The sequence below is a fragment of the Onychomys torridus genome, chromosome 8 (genome assembly GCF_903995425.1).
Source record: "Onychomys torridus chromosome 8, mOncTor1.1, whole genome shotgun sequence".
In the NCBI taxonomy this organism is placed as follows: domain Eukaryota; kingdom Metazoa; phylum Chordata; class Mammalia; order Rodentia; family Cricetidae; genus Onychomys; species Onychomys torridus.
Window position 1 is genome coordinate 60,606,200 of NC_050450.1, and position 20,110 is coordinate 60,626,309.

Sequence of the window (20,110 nt, forward strand, 5' to 3'; positions counted from 1 at the left end):
CAAATCCACACAGAGACACATAATTAAAAACAAAAATAAAATCTTAAAAATTAAAAAAAAAAAGACAACGTCAAAACAACAAAAATAAAAGCAGATACACAGGAGAAAGCAGGCCAGGCTGTTGTTTTGTTTTGTTGGTGGTTTTGTTGTTTTAAACTTGCTGGGAGATTAAGGGAAAGATGGCGAGACTAGGCAGAGGAAGTGACCTAAGGGGTGGAGAGGGTGGTCTACAGTCTGTCCCTTCCTCTGAGATGCGCTTTCTTGTGCGCCAGCGGGGTGGTGAATTTGAGGAACTGACAGGGGCAGGGCCATCTCTCAGGAAGGAAGAGGATCAGGCGGGGAATTTGAAACAAAACTTCCCAGGGAACGCAAAGCTCGGCAGTCCCAGCCTAACGCTCTGAATAAAGTACTGGATGCCAGAGAGAATAACGTTCTCTGGGGTGAAGGGCTGGAAGGAGTGCCCTGCGTGGCCGTGGCCCGCACCCCCGCAGCATCCCGCAGAGCAGCCTGACCGCAGGCAATGGGGCAGGCCTGGGCGTGCGACGGACGAGGCGCGGCCATGCCAAACCGAGCAGCCGGGAGGTGGCAAGGGGACTGGGCGGTGACAGCGCTCAGACGGCGACCGCCTGAGCCTGGGGGACCCTTTGCAGCGATCCAGGCGGGGGTCCCTGAGCGATGTATGGGCGTGGCCCCGCCAATCCCAAAGCACTATTTATGGTCGCGAGAGAAACAGGCCAATCGGAATCCAGGGGCGGTGGCCGCGGAGGGCTGATAGGGCCAATAGGCTGCGAGCACCGGGCCGGGGCGGGGCCGCGCGCAGTTTCAAATCTGCTGTCGTGGGCGACGTGCGGGTGTCGATCTTCAGGTCTCTGATATCAAGCAGGGAGGTGAGCGCGTGGGGACATCGAGGGGCTTGAGGAGGGGGAGTCTAACGGGCAGCTCCGAGAGGGGAGTGGGCCAAGGACTCTAGACAGGACCCGCAACGCAAAAGGGGTGTCTGGAGATTTAAAGCATCCCCATCGGATCCGAGGCCTTGGAGGGGTGGCCAGGGTCTGCTCCGGAGTGGAGCGCGAATTTGTGAAAGAGCCGCTTGCTAACGGTGCCCTGCATAAGCGCGGAGGCTAGGTGACCTCTCTTCCTCTCTGCGGAGCCTCCGTGAAGGAGGCTGGAATAGAAAGACAGACGGTGTGCCTGCCGCCTTGCAGTCGAGGCAGCTGCTGACCATGACGCCATGGTCATCTTTCTGGCATCCACACTTGTGCAGCAGGTCTACCCCGGGAGGTTCCACTTCACCTCTTCCCCAGTTCCCAGGGTCTCTGGCGCCTGGGAATAGGGAGGGCCAGGGAGTACTTTCATGACCTTTTGACCTCCCCAGGATCTAGCGGGCAGAGGAGACTGGACCAAGCGCATGGCGTCTCAGTGGCAGGGCATGACGGCCTCCATGCGCAGACGATCACTCCTAAAGGAGGAACATCTAGAGAAGGCGGTGACCCGGTCTGCTGAGGGCCATCTGGAGACGGGTCCTCTGGGCTCCCTGTGCAGACAGTTCCAAAGGAGGCTGCCACTAAGAGCCGTCAGCCTCAACCTCGGGACTGGCCCCTCCTGGAAACGCCTGGAAACCCCAGAGCCAGAGCAGCAGCATCTTCAGGCTTCAGCTCGCTCAGCCAAAAGCGCCTTGGGTGCGATGTCCCAGGTAACAATGACACCACTAGCTGTCTATTTACAGAAGTGTCCTATCCTCAGGGAGGCTCCAAGATTATAGAGTTTGATTAGGGCCTTGCAGTCCCCACCCCCCCCCCCACAGCACCCCCAGTCATTCTGGCACATAATAGTTCCCAACAAATGAGTGAGTGAGTGAGTGAGTGAGTGAGTGAGTGAGTGAGTGAGAAAGATCATGGAAGAAGCTGATGCTCTCCATTCAAGGTAACCTGCTGCACCCTATGATAGGAAATTGCAAGAAATGGCTAACTGCAAAGAGATATCAGTCTCAAGCTTAGTGGATAAAGCCTCCCTAGAATAGGTCACTCTCCCAAGGTAACTCAGGAAGGGGAAAGTATATGGAGGCACAGGACCAGTAGGATGGTGTGAGTCCAGCCTGGATGCTGAAGGGGCCTCAGTGTGAGGACTAAGTCCTGTGAGGGAGGAGATCCTGTAGGCCCCCCTCTAAATTCTCCCAGTCATACTATTTATTACACCTTGGCTGTCAGCTACTTGGTAGGACAAGGCAGAGGAGCTGGGCTTGCAAAGGATGCAACTTCTCAAGCAGTTCAGAAGGCAGATTTGAGGGGTGGTGTTTGGCTGCAGTGTGCCCAGGAGCCTTCCAGGCAGATAGCTTTTTTTAAATATTGATTTAAATGTTTGTGTTTACGTATGGGAGGAGCACGCCTATGGTGGTGTTCGTCTGGAGGTCAGAGGACAATGTGCAAGAGTAGCTTCTCCACTTCCACCATGTGGATTCTGGAGATCAGACTTGAGTTGGCAGGTTTGGTGGCAAGAACCTCCACCTGCTGAGCCATCTCACTGGCCCCACGCAGGTCATTAAGCCTGGAGCGGCAAATGTGGGCAGGTGTCCCCTGGAAAAGACAGAAGCTATGAAAATCAACAGACCTCCAAGGAGAGAGGGGGTGGGCATCCTGCTGGCTGTTCTGATGGTGTGAGGGGAGAGCAGAGGCTCCTGGCAACTCTACTGAGAGGCCTCCGAGCCAAAGTCTAGCTCTGACTTGGAAGAGTCCTAAAATTGCTTTCAACCACTACGGCTCAGAACAATGAAATGTGACATCTTGTCTAAGGCCACCTAACTCATCAGACTTACCTTGGGCCTTGCTCCAACTTGTGGGCTCCGGTTTGCCAAGACAAAGGCAGTCTAAGCAGAACTGTTGGATGCAGCCACATGTAAAAAGATCCGAGGGTTGGGATGCAGCCCTGTCGATTAGGGCTGTGTTTGTGGGACAGACCCTAGGCTGGAGGGATGGCCAAAGGCTGGCCGCCCACCTTGCTCCTACCTGGGCTAACCTCCCTACATGAACCCGTCACAGAGAATCCAGGAGTCCTGCCAAAGTGGCACCAGGTGGCTGATGGGAACACATGTGAAAGTGAGGAAAAAACGAGGCGTCCAGAAGGACAGAGTGTCCTCACCACCCAGTCTGAGCCAGAAGAACACGCGGCTGTACAGGGCCAACCGGGATGCCAGAGTCGGGGGACAGCCTCGCCTCTCTGGCCAGATGGGTCTACATGCCCATCGACGTCAGCGGCTAAGGAGGGACCCGGCTGCCCTCCGGAGCCCCTGTTCCTCCTCAGAACCTCTCTGCTCTCCCAGGCAAGTAGTCTCTCAGCTCACCGTGATTTCCCTTTCTATCCTACAAGTCTCCATACTACCTGGGGCAGGACACCCTGATCTGTCACATCCTTGTTCTGGCCCAAGTCTGCCCCAGAGCTAATGAGGACCTGAAGGGGAAAAAATAAATCTCTCCAGGCCTGTTTCCCTACCTGTAAAGGGGATAGGAGATGAGTCCCACTCCGTTCTAGATGGGAGACATCTAGAAGACTAGGGTGCAGGTTCAAGGCCAACAGCAGCCCTCATCTGACTGCAGAATAATTTCCCATGGCTCAGCCTCACAGGCTTGCATGTCACATGGCACATGCCACAGTGAGGCTCTAGTGAGACTTTCCCAGTCATTCAGGGTTGCCTGGGCTCTGCTCAGAGCTCTGCTAATCCCTGCTTTGCCGTTTTCTTGTGTTCAGTGAGTCTGACAGTGACCTAGAGCCTGTGGGGGCTGGAATCCAGCATCTCCAGAAGCTGTCACAAAAACTGGACAAAGCCATCAAGGCTGAAGAGAGGTGAGCTGCATCCTGGGGTCAAGGGGAAATGGCCGTGGGCCCCTTGAGCCATACTATATTTCTAGAGAGGGTGCTGCTGGTTCCAGCATCAATCTGCCACATGACCAAGACAAGTCCCTGTCCCTCTGGCTTCAGTGTCCTGGGATGATGGTGAAGGATGCCTGGGACTCTCACCTTTGCCCATCACCTTGAACTTCACATGTGACTGGGTACCTGCTTCCTGAGAGACCTTCCCTTCCTCCAGTCCCTTTCATGGCTCCTCTGTACCCTGTCTACCCATGGACTTTGGCAAAAGCAACATGGTTGCTATGGAGTCGCTGGTCTATCTGCTCAGGATTCCAACCTGGAGGCAGAGTCTTTGCTCTGGATCTGCCCTGACTTGGAAACTGTTTTCCCATTTGTAGAATGGCCGCAAAGTGTCCTGAGGCCATATATCCCCTGTGACCATGTTCCCACTGTGCCTCCAGGTTCTGGTCTTGTCTAGTGTGGGCTGGGATGTCTTCAGAATGTGAAGCATCCCAGGTCATCAGTCCCTCCCACTTCTCTATCCCTAGTGGTGACATGACCGTCTCCCTTATTCGTGAATGAGGACAGCAGGCATACTACAGGTAATGCCCCCTCCCTCTGTCTCTCCTCCTCTTCCACCTCTTCCTTCTCTACATATAAATATGCAGGCACTCTTGCAGGGGTGCTAAAGAAGTGAATGGACCAAGAAAAGCCACAGCATGGTGGGTAAAAAGCAGAGTAGGAAGTGTCTGGGTCTTCTCCTTCCCTCAGCCAAAGCTGCTACCCTTCCTGATCACATCAGAACCCTGTGATTTCAAAGGACTGAAAGCCACCTTCCAGCCTTTTGATTTGGAGAGGAGGGCTATAGCTTCCTACATCCCCTGCCTTGAGAATAGGGAAAAGCACAGCGGAAGTTCTGTCTTACAGGAAACAGGCCCTGTCTGTGCCACCCACCCCATGAACTTCCAGAGGAGGTACTGGGCTCATCAGCATCCCCAGGCCACTGCTAACAAGGACTTGACTAACAGGGGATCCAGAAGCCTTCTATTTCAGCCATATCTGGGCCCATTGATAACCACTGGCCACAGCCCAAGAGTGATTTAGGAAGACCTTGAAGAGGTGATGGGAACTGCTCATGCTCTCCAGGACGATTCATACAGCACCCTGTTCTTCAGCCTCACAGAAGTCCATCCATATTAGGAATGTACCTAAAGATGCTAGACAGTTCTGAGCCTTGTAACTAGAACCAAGGCCCTGCAGGAGTCATGCCACGAAACCACCCCCTTTATTCCCAGTGCAGAGATTCTTGGGAACCACTTTTACCCCTGATCCCACAGGGCCCCATAGGAAGAGAGGAGATATTTGTACACTGTGTAAGCCTGAGCTCTTGGGGCCTACTTATCAGCTCAGTGTGGGGAACTGGGGTATGCAGGGAAGGGAACACTATTCAAGACCAGTTTCTGCTCTTTGTAAATTATTTAGGAAATCTACTATGTCATTTTATTAGAAAGATACCAGTGTGTCAGTTTCTAGATCACATTGCTTTTTCATAATTAAAAACTCGCTTTTGACACTTGGCTTTTTTTTTTTAAGTGCACACACTCTGACACCACACTGAGTGACACAGGCATGGGTCTGGAGCTCAGCTTTGTGTCCCCCGTCTCCTCTGCTCCTGTTCTCTCAGAGAGAATCAAAGTGAAAGAAAATGGCTCAGTGATTAAGAGCAGCACTAACTGCTCTCCCAGAGAACCTGGGTTCAATTCCCAGCACCCACATGGCAGCTCACAACTATCTGTAACTCCAGTTCCAGGGGACCCAACACCCATGACAAAACACCAATCACATAAAATAAAAATAAAGAAAAGCTTTTTCAACATAGCCCAAAACAAAGCACATCCTAAAGGCAAATAAGGTTTTTATTTAAGTGACAACGTTTCAGAGTTAAAAACAGCTCGCATCAAAATCAAGACCAATTGTAAAAATCTTTTAACTCCATAATCCTGTTTTTGTCTGGTTAGAAATTGGATATTTTACACTTTCTTTTCTAATGGATTTTGTACAAGGCAGCCATGAGGACTATAATAAGCCTTTTCTATCAAGAACCAGCCATTACAGAGAGTACTGGAAGTTACACAGAGACAGGCAGACCACAGACAGGGTCAGACTGGCTGCCACCACTGAGTAAACAAAGAGAAAAGGACAGTGGGTCTGGGTCTGAGGGGGCATGTCCCATGCTGGCCACTGTGTCTACTGATCCTTGTTGTCCCCCACCTCTTCTGAGCCACCGCAGGGTGAAGTCAAATTCTGATTAGTTTCCAGCAAGATCAGAACTCAGCCAGGCTTTGCTACTTGTACTAAACACTTAACTTGGGTGTATAAGAAATTCCTCCCTAGCACAGAAGGGAAAGAAAAGGGGATTTTTTTTTTTTTTTAATTTCCAGAGCACTTGGAATGGAACCCCATGGATTCCGCTGGAAAGTGGTTGTTTAAGGCGGGGTCAACTGCAAGGCTCCTACAGTCAGGGTGCCCTCCCTGGTGGGGCTTCACCTGAGCTGGGTGCAGAGTATGCCTGCAAAAGTGGCACTTCTTCCAGACCTGGGTGCACCAGTCTGGCAGGGCCCATTCTTCAATTAAAGATAGGTGCCATGTTTTGTCTGCAGGATACTTCTAGGGCGCAGCTCTGGGCTGCAAAGTGCCCAAAGTACAGTTTAAAAACCATTAGATACAGCCTTCCCTCCTTCAGAGAACCACCCCAATCTCAGGAATACTGGGGTTCAGATACATTTGTTTCTGTATCCAGCACCCAGGCAGGAAGGCTGTTTGTCTGAGTGCATGAAAATAATTTATTTTTTTTAAAAATATCTTGTGGTGCTTCAGAGAAGGGTCAGTCTTTGGGGGTGAGGGGCATGAGGCCGAAAGAGCAGACTCCAGCAACCCACAACAGGACAGGGGATAAAGGAAGGCGTCAGGCATCCCTCAGCCAGGTCAGGACAGTCACCACACAGGAAGAACAAACATGCCACTCAGAAACGGGAACTTTGGTCAAGCAGGAACATGTTTCCAGCAGCTGGAGAGCAGGCACACCAGGAGCTAGAGGTCGCTAGAAAACAGCTAACAGGGTGTCACAGAACCAGAGGAGGCAACCGCACTCCCCTCTGAAGAGCATTAGGAATCGGCTCCTTTTGTCTCTGACCTAACTCAACAGAGCGCTAGCAGAAAGCGCGCAGGCGCAGTACAGTTGCCAGGAAGCAGTACCGAGCTGTTCACTCAACCGCGCAGCGAGTGCATACTTCACACGCACTGGCCACAGCTCCTAGGGTGGTGTTCACAACACCTGTACACCAACGGCATCTCACAAAAGGGGTCACCCAAGCCCCAATGTGGGGCTCTAGCAAAAGAGAGATGGGGCCTCTGGCTGGCTCTGACCCACAGAGCCCTGTCACTGGCTCCAGTCTCCCTGGGGGGTCCCCCACTCGTACGTTGACTCGGTCTGGGGTTCTCAGAAAAGGAAGAGGCGTTTATCATTTGAAAGTTAGACTTGGTGGCTCCTGCTGAGAGGAGAGGAAGGGCTGGGAAAGAATTGTGCCCAGCCAAGCTCAAACCACAGCGTTTTAGGGGAAAGGGCTGCAATTAAGGTGGCTGCAATACCATATGAGCTGGTGCCAAAAGATAGGCAAGAATGAGGCGGGGTGGTATGCATTTCTAAGAGGAATGGGGGTGTGGGACGGGGAGTGGGGGCGGGCATGAACCTCTAAGAGGAAAGGCGGGAAGCGGGGCAGGTATGAACTTCTAGGAGGTGGGGCAGAAAGAGGAAGCTGAAGCTGGTCCCATACCTCCTTGCCCTCTCTGCAGCCCCCTTGGCAGTGATGGGTTTGGTTTGCCAGATGCAGTGCCAATGGTGCAGTGGAAGAGCTGGCAGGCTGGGATGGGCAGAGGGAACAGGAGCTCGCTGGCAGGCTGGAGACGACATTTGAGTGAAAAAAGCAGGGTGGGTCCTGGGAGCCCACACCCCCTCCAGCCCAAGTGAGGTACCCAGTTTGCTGGGCAACTCACAACATGGTGCCAGCCACCCCCATCAGCAGCCACCACAGGCTGCATGGGAGCTACAAGAGGTAGACATTGAACAGAGGCCACGCTGAGCTGACAAGTGCCTTCTGTGTACACAGATGTTTGGCTCTGGCCTCAGGGGTAGCCCAGGGGCTTCTAAGAACCCAGGAGGCCATACAACAGGTATCAGCCCGGGCCAGGGAGCAAGGGGAGACTGTGCCAAGGCCAAGGACTTGGCAGCAAAGAAACACCCCCTGTCGCCACCCAAGGGGTCTGACTACCATAGAGGAGGTTCTAGGCTCAAACCAAACGTAGTGGCCAGAGAGGGGAAGAGAATACAGCGGCTTGAGCCAATATTCCATGAACCTCCGGAACCTGAGCTCTCAGCTCCGTGCATTCCAGAAACGTAAAGAGAAAAAAGTCAGTCTGAGCAGAGCTATGGGAGGGGTAGCCATGTGATCCCCTTTGTTGGTGGAAGGAAGCAGGTTTTTTGTTTTTTCCCTCAGTGTACACAAGCCAGTTTGTTCTCCAGGAAGTAGTAGCTTCCTCTGAAGTACTGGGCCCTTTCAGCCCCACCCGAGAATCCCTCTCCCAGGGTGGGGAGGGATGGGATGAGGAGCAGGAGGCTCACTGGGCATTCTATAAAGCCCCCAGAGAGCAGAAATGCTGGAGAGCCTAGGAGTCAAACCTAGTACCCAGCTCAGCCAGGAGGCCTCTTCCAGTTACAGAAAAGACGGCAGGGCCCAAAGAGGATGTGCTACAGACTCAAGGGCACAGAGCCGGGCCAACTTCCGTGGTCTGCTGCCTCTCAGGGAAGTGCACAAGGAAGAGGAACATCTGTCTTCAAGGGCCACAGGAGAATAAAGATACAGAGAACAAGAAGGGGAACGAAGGACAGCTGCAAGACAGTCAGCACCAGACCCGGTCCCCAGGGCTGTGGACAGACTCCACATACATAGATTGGACCCAGGGAATGTCCTCTCCCACAAAATGATCTCACTGTGTCATAAGATAGCCAGCCCCAAAGTGGTGCCCCGGATGTCACAAGGAGGGCAGGCACAAACGCCACTCACTCTTCTACACACACAGTCAAGTTGCTGCACCCTCAAGCGGCCAGAAGCAAACACCTGTCTGGCCGTCTACCCAGCGCTGGGGGCTTCTCTAGTTTGAGCCTGCCTAGCGCGGCTACAGAAACCTCAGGACTCGAAAAGATGGTCGACTTTACCCAAACACTGGGCACAGGCAGGCTTGGCCCAAGGGTCACATTCACACATCACCCCTGACTCTGGCTTGTGGGCACAGGAATGGGGAGGCAGAGGCGGCTGCACTGAGACGGATTTCACCCCATCGCAGCCCAGAGAGCTCCCCAATGTCAGGGCAAGGTCCCTCCCTACTCTGGTCGGACACTGCTGGACAGACACAGGAGGGGAAAAGCAGGAAAACGCCTGTGTCGGGGAGAAGGCAACCCTTCCCTTCCCTGCAGGCCGCCTAGCTGTCCCTACTGTTCTGAGCACTGCCCACCCCTCAGGGCACCGACTCGAACTTGGGGGGCCCACGCGCCCAGCTGAGCACAGGTAGCGGCCGCTCGTGGTCCTTGTCGGACTCGGGCTGGCTCTGTGCCCGCTCGGGCTTGGGGTTGGGGGCGGGTGGGTCCGGCTGCTGCACAGACATGATCCTGCGCAGGTGGTTGCGCTTGCGCAGAAACTCCGGCTGCGCGTGCAATCCAAAGCTGCCCTTGCGCAGGATCATGCGCGAGTTGTTCTTCTTGGGGCGCGAGCGGTGGCTGGCCTCCAGTGTCGCCAGGTGTGCGGCATAGCCTTCACTCAGGAACTGTGGAGGAGACAAGCATCAGGCTAGCATCTGACCCTGTCCCCCAACATCGCCACTTCCCTGGGGCATCCTTCAGGAAAGTCTGCAGCTTCTCCGAGCCCCAAAAGCAGTAGCAGCGAGGCTTACTACAGTTCTAGGGTTCCCGTGGGCCACTGAGCACCTCTGTCTGTACCCCTGCATTCCGGCGCAACCCCAGAATGGTACAACAGCTCTTTCTGACTATCCTTCGTCGTCCGCCCCCCCCCCCCATCCCCACCCCCTTCCCGGAGGCCAGCTTTGTCCTGGAGTCTAGGTTTGCAGCTCATCTCCAGGGCCCCATCATTCTGTCATTCAGAATGGCACTTGCTTTGCCATTATAAACAGTCATATATAAAGTGTCATTGCCATTTCCCCTTCCGCCAGATGCCATTACACCTGCTTCCGCTCGGAGTGGGCCCTGCGTTCAGCAGGGGGCCTGGCCCAAGGCATTGCCCAATAGAGATAAATGGGTGAGCCAATGAAGGGATGGGCGATTAACTGAATGATGAGGAACTGCCCCGACTCCTTCCCTGGCCCTCACACACCTGGCACTGGGTTTGGTACTTCTTGGTGGGCCGGCCCACAATGAAGATCTGGGATGCAGGTAGGCCCAGCACACTGTAGACGGAGATGTCTTTCGTGGAGCCATAGGCCGCAGTGATCTTGATGAAGCACTGAAACCCAAAGCCAGCAGGTGAAGAGGGAAGAGGACCTAGGGAGACCCTGCTGGGCACCCTTCATCTGCACTCAGACACCAAGCCATCAGTCCATCTTTGCCAAGAGTCACCCCCACAGATGACTGCCCCGTCCCTGCCCCAGTTCCTAACATTGGATATTGCTGACAGCATTACCCAGTCCCAACCCCCCTACCCCCACACACCTACCTGCCCACCCCACACACCTCCCGGGGAGGGGCCAAGTGTCCCTTTGTAGATAAGGAAGTTAAGTTCCAGGTTTATGCATGATGGACCCCAAACTGGAGACAAGCTCTGGGCTAGCCATGTGCCCCTCCAGAAAGGGGGTCTGTTGAGCTCCCCACAAGTCCAGACCCAGCTTAGAGATTTGCCCTCCTTGTCCTAAGGGTGCTTTTGTTCAGCTAATTGCCTTAATCTCCCACCGGTCCACAGGTGGTGCTCGCTACCCAACTGCTCTCACTGTGTGTCTCCTATCAATGTCACCCTTTGTCCTACCATGTTCACTGGGGGTGTGCTGGCTAGTTTTAGGTCAACTCCACACAAGCTAGAGTTATCTGAAAGGATGGAACCTCCACTGAGAAAGTGTCCCCATAAGATCCAGCTGTAGCACATTTTCTTAACTAGTGATTGATGGGGGAGGGCCCAGCCCATGGTGGGTGATGCCATGCCTAGGCTGGTAGGTTCTTTAAGAAACGAGGCCGAGCAAGGCATGAGGGGCAAGCCAGTAAGCAGCATGCCCCTATGGCCTTTGCATCAACTCCTGCCTCCAGGTTCCTGCCCTGTCTGAATTCGTCCTGACTTCCTTCAATGATGAACTGTGCTGTGGAAGTGCAAGCTGAATAAACCCTTTCCTCCCCAAGTTGCTTCTGGTCATGGTGTTTCATCACAGCAATAGTCACCTTAATTAGGACAGGGGACTTAAGTCTGAGCGGCAGTTCCTCTCCTTTTAAATACACTGTCATCACTCGATGACACTGTCAGCCACGATTCAAACAGGAAGTGTACCCTATAGGCACGTGTGCAGTAAGCCTGGCCTCCAGTTGGTGATGCCATGGACAGGTGACTAGTTAATGCGTGCTAACTTCATCGATGGGGCTGAGCCACTTGAGTTCATCATGGGATAGTCTTAGGTAAAGTTTAGTCAGAGGAAGCTTGCCTCTGGCTTGCTCTGTTTCCTGGCCACCATTGGGCAAGCAGCTTTCTTCTGCTACCCACACCCACCACTGTTATTTTACCTCCACCTCAGGCCTACAGCAATAGAGCTAGCGGTCACAGACGGACACTTCTGAAACCATGAGCCAAAAACCCTTTTCTCCCTCAGATCGATTTCTCAGGTTTCTGTCATAGGACAGAAAGAAAGGTAGTGAACGTATTGTCCACATGGAGAGCCTGATGCCTCCCACACTTACAACATGCTCCAGGTCGAGACCCACCTTCACGCTGTACCCTCCCTCTTTATCCCCTTGGCCTTCAGAGATGTTCTTTTCACCCCAAGGTTATCCACTGGCCAGGCTTCAGCTTTCACTTCTACAAGAAAGGCCCTGCTGCTTGAAACCCTCCCTGTCCTGGCCCTCTTCCTCTCCACCTGTCCTCCCTGTTCTCAGCCGGCCTTCCACCCTGCTCTCAGAAGCACAGCATGGCTTCACCTGGCTCCAACCACTCCTGGGTGGTGCCTGCCTCCCCACACAGCTCCACTGACTCATTTCCAGGGCTCCCATCTCTGCCTACAGTCCAGGCTACTGCCCTGATCCATGTGCTGGGATTCACATGGCTCATGCTCCATGGCCCCATCAGCCCAGCCGCCTCATGTCCACATCTGACCTCCTCTTCTCCCTACCTGGTCCTCCTCCTGTACCCCTTCTCATTTCACCCTTTTATTTACATATTCATGCTACTGGCACTTATTGGGCACCTACTGTGTGTCATTGTTAGCCCAGACCCTGAAGAGACATCTTGAACAACACAATTAAACCCAATGGCACCCTGACCTCTCTTGGTCATGCTATAGAACAACTGAGGGCTCCTTGACCATAATCAACTATTCCCAGGTCCTGACAGTGCTACCTGCTGAGTGTCCTGACTGTGAATGCCTTTCTCTCCATCTGGTCTTATGTCTGGATTCTAGTCTCCTGTTCTTGCTGGAGTAACAGCCTCCTAACTACACTTCCTCCTTTACTTCGCCAGTGTGTTCTCCAGGGAGCTACCAGAGGGATCTTTCTACAGCCCAAATTAGATGCTACTGCCTAGTCCAAACTTCCCCGTTGCTCCACACTGCTCTCGGCAGAGAGTCCATGATCTTGATCTAGTTTCCAGGGTTGTTTTTTTTTTTAATAATTTATTTAACTTTATTTTATGTGCATTGGTATGAGAGTGTCAGATGCCCTGGAACCGGACGGAGCTACAGACAGTTGTGAGCTGCCATGTGGGTGCTGGGAATTGAACCTGGGTCCTCTGGAAGAGCAGCCAGTGCTCTTAACCTCCGAGCCATCTCTCCAGCCCTCCAGGGTTTTTAAAACCTACCAAGCTTGGGTCCCTCATGATCTCTGTGGTCTCAGCTCCCACCTATCCTTGATCGGACCCTGCCTCCACATACCCCCCATCCTGTATTCCTTCAGCTCTGAGAACATCCCAGGCTATTTCTCACCCCTGCACCTTAGCATCTGGTGAAAGTTGTGAAAATCATAATGGAATTACTCAGGTCAACCCCATGAAAAATACCAAGCCAAGAGATTATGAAGGAGGTATTTGCATTCGTGATGGCCTGATAACCTCTGTCTCTCTGTCTGTCTCTGTCTCTGTCTCTGTCTCTCTCTGTCTGTCTCTGTCTCTGTCTCTGTCTCTCTCTCTTTTTCCCCCCTCTATCTCTAACACACACACACACACACACACACACACACACACACACACACACACATAGAGACCTACACACACACAATCTGTCAGGACCACAACCCTACACAAAAGCTTGCAGTGGCCAGGCATGGTGGCACACATTCCTAATACCAGCACTTGGGAAGTAGGAGCAGATGAATCTCTGTGAGTTTGAGGCCAGCCTCGTTTACATTGGGAGTCCCAGGCAAGACAGGGTTACAGAGTGAAACCTGATCTAAAATATAAAAATTAAGTTTTAAGAAGTCAACAGCAATCTCTCACAAGCAGTACTTCTCCAAGAACGTTCACTCAGCAACTGTCCATTCACCCTGACTGAGGTCGTCATAGTTATTACTTGTTACAGCCGAACAGTATTGCCTTAGGATATATTTTGTCATCCTCCATTATTACCTTTAAAAACCCCCCTTGCTTCAGCTTCTTTGAGTAGTCCCATAAACCACCAGGGCACATGCATCCTCCCACAAAGCTATTCCCAAATAAAGCTTGATTTCATGTCCATCTTAACCTCTTTGTATTTCCCCAGGTCCGGCACGTTGTCTACCTGACAACTCATACTCATATGTCAAGACTAAGCCCAGAAGTTATTACCTACTAGAATCTGCTCAGGCTTTCCCAGGCGAACCTAAGGCCTTTCTCCTCTGTTTGCCAATATTGCCCTTTTTCTGCCACACACCAGTAATTGTCGATTTACATGCCTTTCTTTCTCTAGATCAGCGACTGGCAGGCTTTTTCTTTGAAAAGCCAAATAGTAAATATTTTAGGCTTTGAGCTCTGCCACAGCAACTCGACTCGGCTCTTTCACTGCGTCATAAAGGCAGCCACAGACAATACATAAACAGATGAGCTTGGCTGGGTGCCAATAAAACTTTATTTATGGACACCGAAATTTGAACTCGTGTAATTTTCATTTGTCTATTCCTGCTTTCCCTCTGTGAGTCAGCCTCCCTCCCTTTCTCTCTCTCTCTCCTCCCCTTCACTGCTCCCCACTCCCTACCTCACAGGGTCAGGACTTCATGGAGGGCTTTGCACAAAGATGCCCCAGCCTCCTCCCAGGGTTTCTGCTCTCTGGCTAAGCCTAGGAATTTGACTTTTTAAATGATTCCTAGGTGTGGCTGGAGAAGCACAGCTCTAGGCGACAGATTCAGGAAAGCAGGCTAGAAACGCCAGCAGCAGGCAGCGAGGAACACAACAAAGCCTGAAATGTCTCAATAGGCACTGAGATATCTACTGAAGGAATAACCAGATACAGAGACAAGAATTTAAGTCTTGGAGTCAGGAGAAGATAAAGCGTGAATATTTGTCGATGAAGATGAACACCTGCCTCCTAGGTCTGTTCAGACAGCCCAGTGAGAGCCACGCACTCTGCCAACAAAATGTGCTTCCCTACACTAGCAGAGGATGCCGGTGCCCAGCCCCTTGGGATTGGAAAGAGGGTGGAGAGGGTCAGAGTTAACTCCTCCCTGGACTTCTAGTGGGTGTGGCTGTAGCCCTGCCCCAGTCCCACACTCACCTCCTGCATGAGGTTGCGAAGGAAGATGGCCTTCTGCCTCAGCGGGTCGTGCACCAGTCCATCAGAGAAGAAGATCATGCCCTGTGGGAAGTTGTGCTGGGACAGCCACGACACTACCCGCTGCTTCTGCATGTCCGGCCGCCCCGTGATGTAAAGGATCATGTAGCCCAGGTCCTGCCAGTGCCTGGCGAGATGGCATTGCTGGGTCCAGCTCTGCCCCCTGCAGGCCGCCCGCTGCCCCGTCCTGACTGCCGCTGCCCTCTGGAGAAGCCAGCAGCAATGGTCCTTGCTCCCGGTGGGTGAGTGGTGTACATTGCCTCAGGATGGCCCGTGAAAGCTGACCCGGCTTGGTTCCTCACTTTTACCTCGCCTGCTTCTCCCTTCTCCACTAATAAGAAAACTTCCAGTTTTTGTTATTGGTTTTTTGGGGTTTTTGGTTTTTTGGTTTTTTTGTTTGTTTGTTTGTTTGTTTGTTTGTTTGTTTGGAGCTGATTTTTTTTTTTTGAGCTAAGAATTTAGCAAGCGCAAGGCCCTGGGTTCGATCCTCAGCTCAAAAAAGAAAAAAAAAAAAAGAAAAGAAAAGAAAACTTCCAATACGCCCAGGCCAGAGACTTTGCGTCCACCTTCAGTGCCTGGTCCTGTCCCATCTTTCCCATGGACTACAAAAGTTGTCGGTGGCCACTTGCCCTCTGGAACCCTTGAACTAATCTCGCTCTCCTCGTTCTCCTCACTCAAATTCTCCCACCAGCAGCACACCCCAAGCCAGTGCCTGGTCTGGAGCTGAGCTCCCAGAATAGGTGAAAGGATGCCCAGGGGAAGAGGAGAGAGGAACAAATGAATGAGCTAAAGTCTACAAATGGGATTGAGCTCCCCAAGACTCCCAGTGAATGACTTCTGGAGGTAAAGCCAGAACTTTGCAGTCCCTAGGCCCAGAGACCTACAGACGCCCTAAAAAAAAGCTTGGCGGGGGGGGGGGGGTACTAATGCACTTCCCCTAAAGCTGCTGGCTCCTGCCCTGGGGAAACACCTTCCTTAGGAGAGGTAACACTCACCGAACAACATCCACTGCCCCTGGCCGGACCTTGGGGTCACTTCCCATGATAGACACACTGGCCGCAAAGGAGCCGTCAATGCTGAACACAACACACTCCATGCCTCGGGGCAGCACCGTGAGGTAGCTCATGGCACAGGTCTGGTCACCCCTGAAAGGTATCAGCCTGAGGTCAGCCTGCCGCTGAAATCAGTCAGTCTTGGGCCCAGGTTCTGGGTAGTGTCTCCTGATTCCATGGCTGGTGGTCTCTTCCCTTTTCCTCTCCCCATGTAAACAGAAATAAACTCTTATCTTCCAGCCTGGATGGAAGAGCCACCCCAAAAGTCCCCCATGAGAAACACACACACACACACACACACACACACCCTGGTCCTACCTGACCACCATCTTTACAGGGTAGACACCAACCCCCAGGCGCCGGGGCCGGGGCACATTGTATGTGATTCTGCCACTGTTGTTGGTGATCTCTGTGTCCAGGTGGACCCAGCGGCCTGACGACGGCTCTGTCATCACCAGGATGTCCACCTGCAGCCAGTGAAGGAAGTGAGGCACCTGCTGAAGGCTGGAAGACTACATGCCTGACAGCCCAAACAACAGACCCCTGGGCACAGCATCCTGCCTGCTGTATCCTAGAGTTTCCTATAACCCTCCCTCCATGTGGCGGCCATGTCGGCTTCCCCACCTCTTTGGAGATACCAAGTTCCCCTTGTCCCTCGTAGATGGAAAGGGCTCCCTGCTTTGTGCTCCAACACTGTTGCTACTATCACCCTTTCTGCCCTGGGGTGCTATGAGTCAGGGGGGCTGTTGAGCCAAGGAGATGCTCAACCTTGGGTACCTTCTCTCCAGTCAGAGCCACCATGTCAAGAGGGCCATACATGAAGCGCCCCACCAGGACCTGGGGGCCATCTTCAGCAGCAATGACATCATTGGCACGGTGGTTCGCAGTAACATTCTGCAAGGACAGAGAAAACAACCCAGCTCAGCCTTTGCAGACAAGGCTCACTCTTGCTTTATCCTTAGAGCCTTGTAAGGGTGGCTCCTGGGCTAATGGCCCAACTGAGTCAGGTATCCCATGAGCTACCTGCACTACGATTCCAGAAACAGCCCGTGAGTTACCAAACCCACTCCTCAGGCTGCCCACCAAGGTGTACCCCATGCTCTTGAGTCTCCACACCTCCTGAAGTGACAACTGGCCTTGATAAACAGCTGTTATTCATTTTTAGAGTCCCGGGCTGGAAACTACCCAGTCACCTTTGGGTCTTTCTTCTGCATAAACAGCCATTTACCATACGTCCTTTTTTAGTGGAAATTTTCAAATACACAAGAACAGAGAGAATAATATAGGCAAGCTTGTGAGCCTGACCGGGGTATACACACTGATCGGCTGATGCCACCCAGATCTCCTTTCCCCGAAGTCTCAGCCCCACACAGGATAGTCAGGGCAATGTCCTGGATGTCCCTTGCTATCTTGGTATCCTTGTCTTTCAGTTCTGGCCCACTCATTCCATGTCGGCCCTGACTGTCCACCACTCCCAGGCTAGCCCCTCAATCTGGTGACCTTTTTACTTCAAGTCTGCCACACCCACAACTGTTGCATCTGTTGCATTTGGACTCTGAGAGAAGATTCCTAATGGATCTCTGTATTTCAGGGCTGCCTCCTGATAGATCTTCTGTCTTTACAAGGCACAGACCTGATCCTACCTGGGCAGCATCCCACACGTTCCACTGAAGTCCAAACCCTGAGTGTGGCACACCGAGCCAAGCCTGGCAGAAGAGCCTCTGCATTCTGTTTCCTGGGGCTCCTCCTCCACCGTCTTGTCCTGACATCCCATTGTTTCCAAACTTCAGCCCATCCCCTAGCTATGACTCACCTCCATCCTGCTATATCTATTGGCTCCCCAAAGATGTGATCTCCACCTCCTCTCAGCTTGCAAAGCCATGTGATTCAGCAACCCTACCCCCCCCCCCCCCCCCAAAAAAAACGACCTCAGTAGAACTCATTGGCACCAGTCCTTGAGAGAAACCCGTCACAAGATCTACCCTGGCATGGGATTGGAGGTTCCTTTATGGGGTCACTGAAGAGGATGGATGGGTTCTTGGAAATAAGCATGTGCAATGGGCAATCAGCCACAGTGGGGATCCTCACACACTTAGATACCCAGAGTCAAAGAGACGTACAACAGCAGACACTGTGCTGAGGGTGTGCCAGAATCAGAACCCTCAGACACTGTTGGTGGGAGTAAGATGGGGCAGCCACTGTGGAAAGCAGCAGGGTAGTTCTTCAAGAGATGAAGGGTAGAATTGCCACTCCCCATCTATACCCAAAGAAAATGAAAATATATGCCCACACAAACTGCGTAGACGAATACGTAAAGCAATATTATTCAAAACAGCCAACAGGTAGAAATAACCCAAATGCCTTTCAACTGACAACTGGATGAACAGAACATATGGATACAGTTGAATAGTATCCAATCAGGAAAAGGAGCCAAGTTGCTATACATGGACACCACATGGGTGAACCTTGGAAACATGCTAAGCGAAAGAAGGAAGACAGAAACACATATGTGACTTCATTACATGAAACACCTAGAATAGGTGAGTCTCAACAACAGAGACCAACAACAGAGACCAGCGTTAGATGACTGGGTGGCTACTCAGGGAAGGGCCAGGGACAGTGGAGAAGGGAACAGAGCTGCAGGGAAAGGGGTTTCCTTTACGTGGTGATGAAAATGTTCTAAAACTGACTGTGGGGGAGGGGGAGCCGGTCGCATACAACTATGAATACACTAAAATCCATGAATTTGACACTGTAAACAGCTGGATTATGTGACTGGTGCATTATATCACAATGAGTACGCTCATGCACAAAACCATTGATTCATGAAGCATTAGTCACTCTGCCTTTTAGGACTGTTTTTAGGATCCACGCTTGATGTTTGCTCACCAGAGTGGAAGTGCTCACCAGAGCACCACTGTGCTGATATACTCTCAGACTGCACATCATCCCCACAGACAGACTGAAGCAGAGTAGGCAGTGACGGCAGTTGGCTGCGAGAATAAGTGAATGAGGACCTCCCAGACTCCCCTTTGTCCCCCAGTACCATACAGAGGAGCCCCATCTTTAGAGAAGCCTAGTGTGATCTGCCCTGGCAATCCTTGCCATCTTCATCCTGATGTGTATATCCTGTTGTGGCAAGGATCACCCCCATCCCTACTCAGTGGCTCAGGGACCTGGGGCACAGGAAAGATCATCTATGTCAAGTCCGTGTCTTCAGAAGCCCAGCATGGGGCAATCATTCCACAAAGGCCCTGCTTTTACCATCCCCAGAGCCCTGGACCTCCAGGTGGAGCCAGACCCTGGGAGACCAACTCACACCTGCTCCCTTCTACAAGCACTCAGCCCAGCTGGAGTGGAGAAGAGCCCTACCAGGAAACCAAAGTTCTTATCTGGTACATGGCTGCCCAGACTCCCCAGGTCACCTCTCCAACAGACACAACTGCAGCAAGATCTTACCCGCAACTTGACCTGGGTCCGCTTGCGCAGCCACTTCTCACGGGGGTTAGTGGGGCTCAGAGCCGTGGGGTCCAGGCCAGTGCTCTCCTTCACACTTGCGCTCTCATAACGCATCACCTAGCCAAAAGCGAGGAGGGGCTTAGTAGCATGTTCTAAACCCTCTGCCTCCCCCAGACAGTAACCAGCCAAGCCCTGCTTATGGCCTCCCTACAACATCACCTGGACCTGCTGGGGCTCTGGGAGCTGTCCCCCTTCCTACCTGTCTGGACCGCTGGAGCCAGAAAACTGTCCCTTGGTGGCGGTGCTTTGGGGGCAGCCTCTGACCTTCATGCCTGAATCTTGCAGCTACCTAACTAGCATTTGTTTGTTCTCTGCCTTCCATCCTATATTGCAGGTGACGTTTGCCGAAGGCCAGCTGCAGCCCTGACTCAGCCCTATCACCTTCTCAAGGCCAATTGCTTCAGCAGCGCTCCCTTCTCTGGTCTAGACCTTTTCTGCTGGGCCTTTCACATCCCCAAATGCCTACCACCGCTCATCTCATTTGAAAATGTCCTCTCATTGGAGACCCTCAGGCCTCTTCCACGGCACCAAGTTCTCCATGAGACTTCCGCACTCCATCTCTACTTCCCCACCTACCTCCTCTCTTCTGTCCACCCCAACAGCTCTGTGCCCAGCACACCACGGAAGCCACTTTGCTATGTCCCTGG

At 52.5% G+C, this 20,110-nt stretch overlaps 2 protein-coding genes across 8 annotated transcripts in view; one reads left to right on the forward strand and one right to left on the reverse strand.

The window, feature by feature from the left end:
* The first annotated feature begins 850 nt into the window (after positions 1-850).
* On the forward strand, positions 851-5,315 carry Pimreg (PICALM interacting mitotic regulator). The gene is made up of 6 exons (XM_036198175.1): positions 851-887; positions 1,376-1,693; positions 3,036-3,316; positions 3,742-3,837; positions 4,392-4,445; positions 4,771-5,315. The coding sequence occupies exons 2-5, from the start codon at positions 1,409-1,411 to the stop codon at positions 4,423-4,425; spliced, it is 696 nt and encodes a 231-aa protein (XP_036054068.1). The 5' UTR covers positions 851-887; positions 1,376-1,408; the 3' UTR covers positions 4,426-4,445; positions 4,771-5,315.
* A 426-nt stretch (positions 5,316-5,741) lies between these two features.
* The window catches only part of Pitpnm3 (PITPNM family member 3), a 91,548-nt gene continuing 77,179 nt past the window's right edge, over positions 5,742-20,110 (reverse strand). For all 7 annotated transcript variants that reach the window (XM_036194736.1, XM_036194731.1, XM_036194732.1 and 4 more), the window contains 7 exons: positions 19,404-19,520; positions 16,722-16,838; positions 16,263-16,411; positions 15,888-16,037; positions 14,836-15,019; positions 10,284-10,412; positions 5,742-9,720 (listed from right to left, as the gene is read on the reverse strand). In XM_036194736.1, the coding sequence (XP_036050629.1) occupies positions 9,415-9,720; positions 10,284-10,412; positions 14,836-15,019; positions 15,888-16,037; positions 16,263-16,411; positions 16,722-16,838; positions 19,404-19,520 (1,152 nt within the window). In that variant the 3' untranslated portion in view covers positions 5,742-9,414. The remainder of the gene's footprint in view (positions 9,721-10,283; positions 10,413-14,835; positions 15,020-15,887; positions 16,038-16,262; positions 16,412-16,721; positions 16,839-19,403; positions 19,521-20,110) is intronic.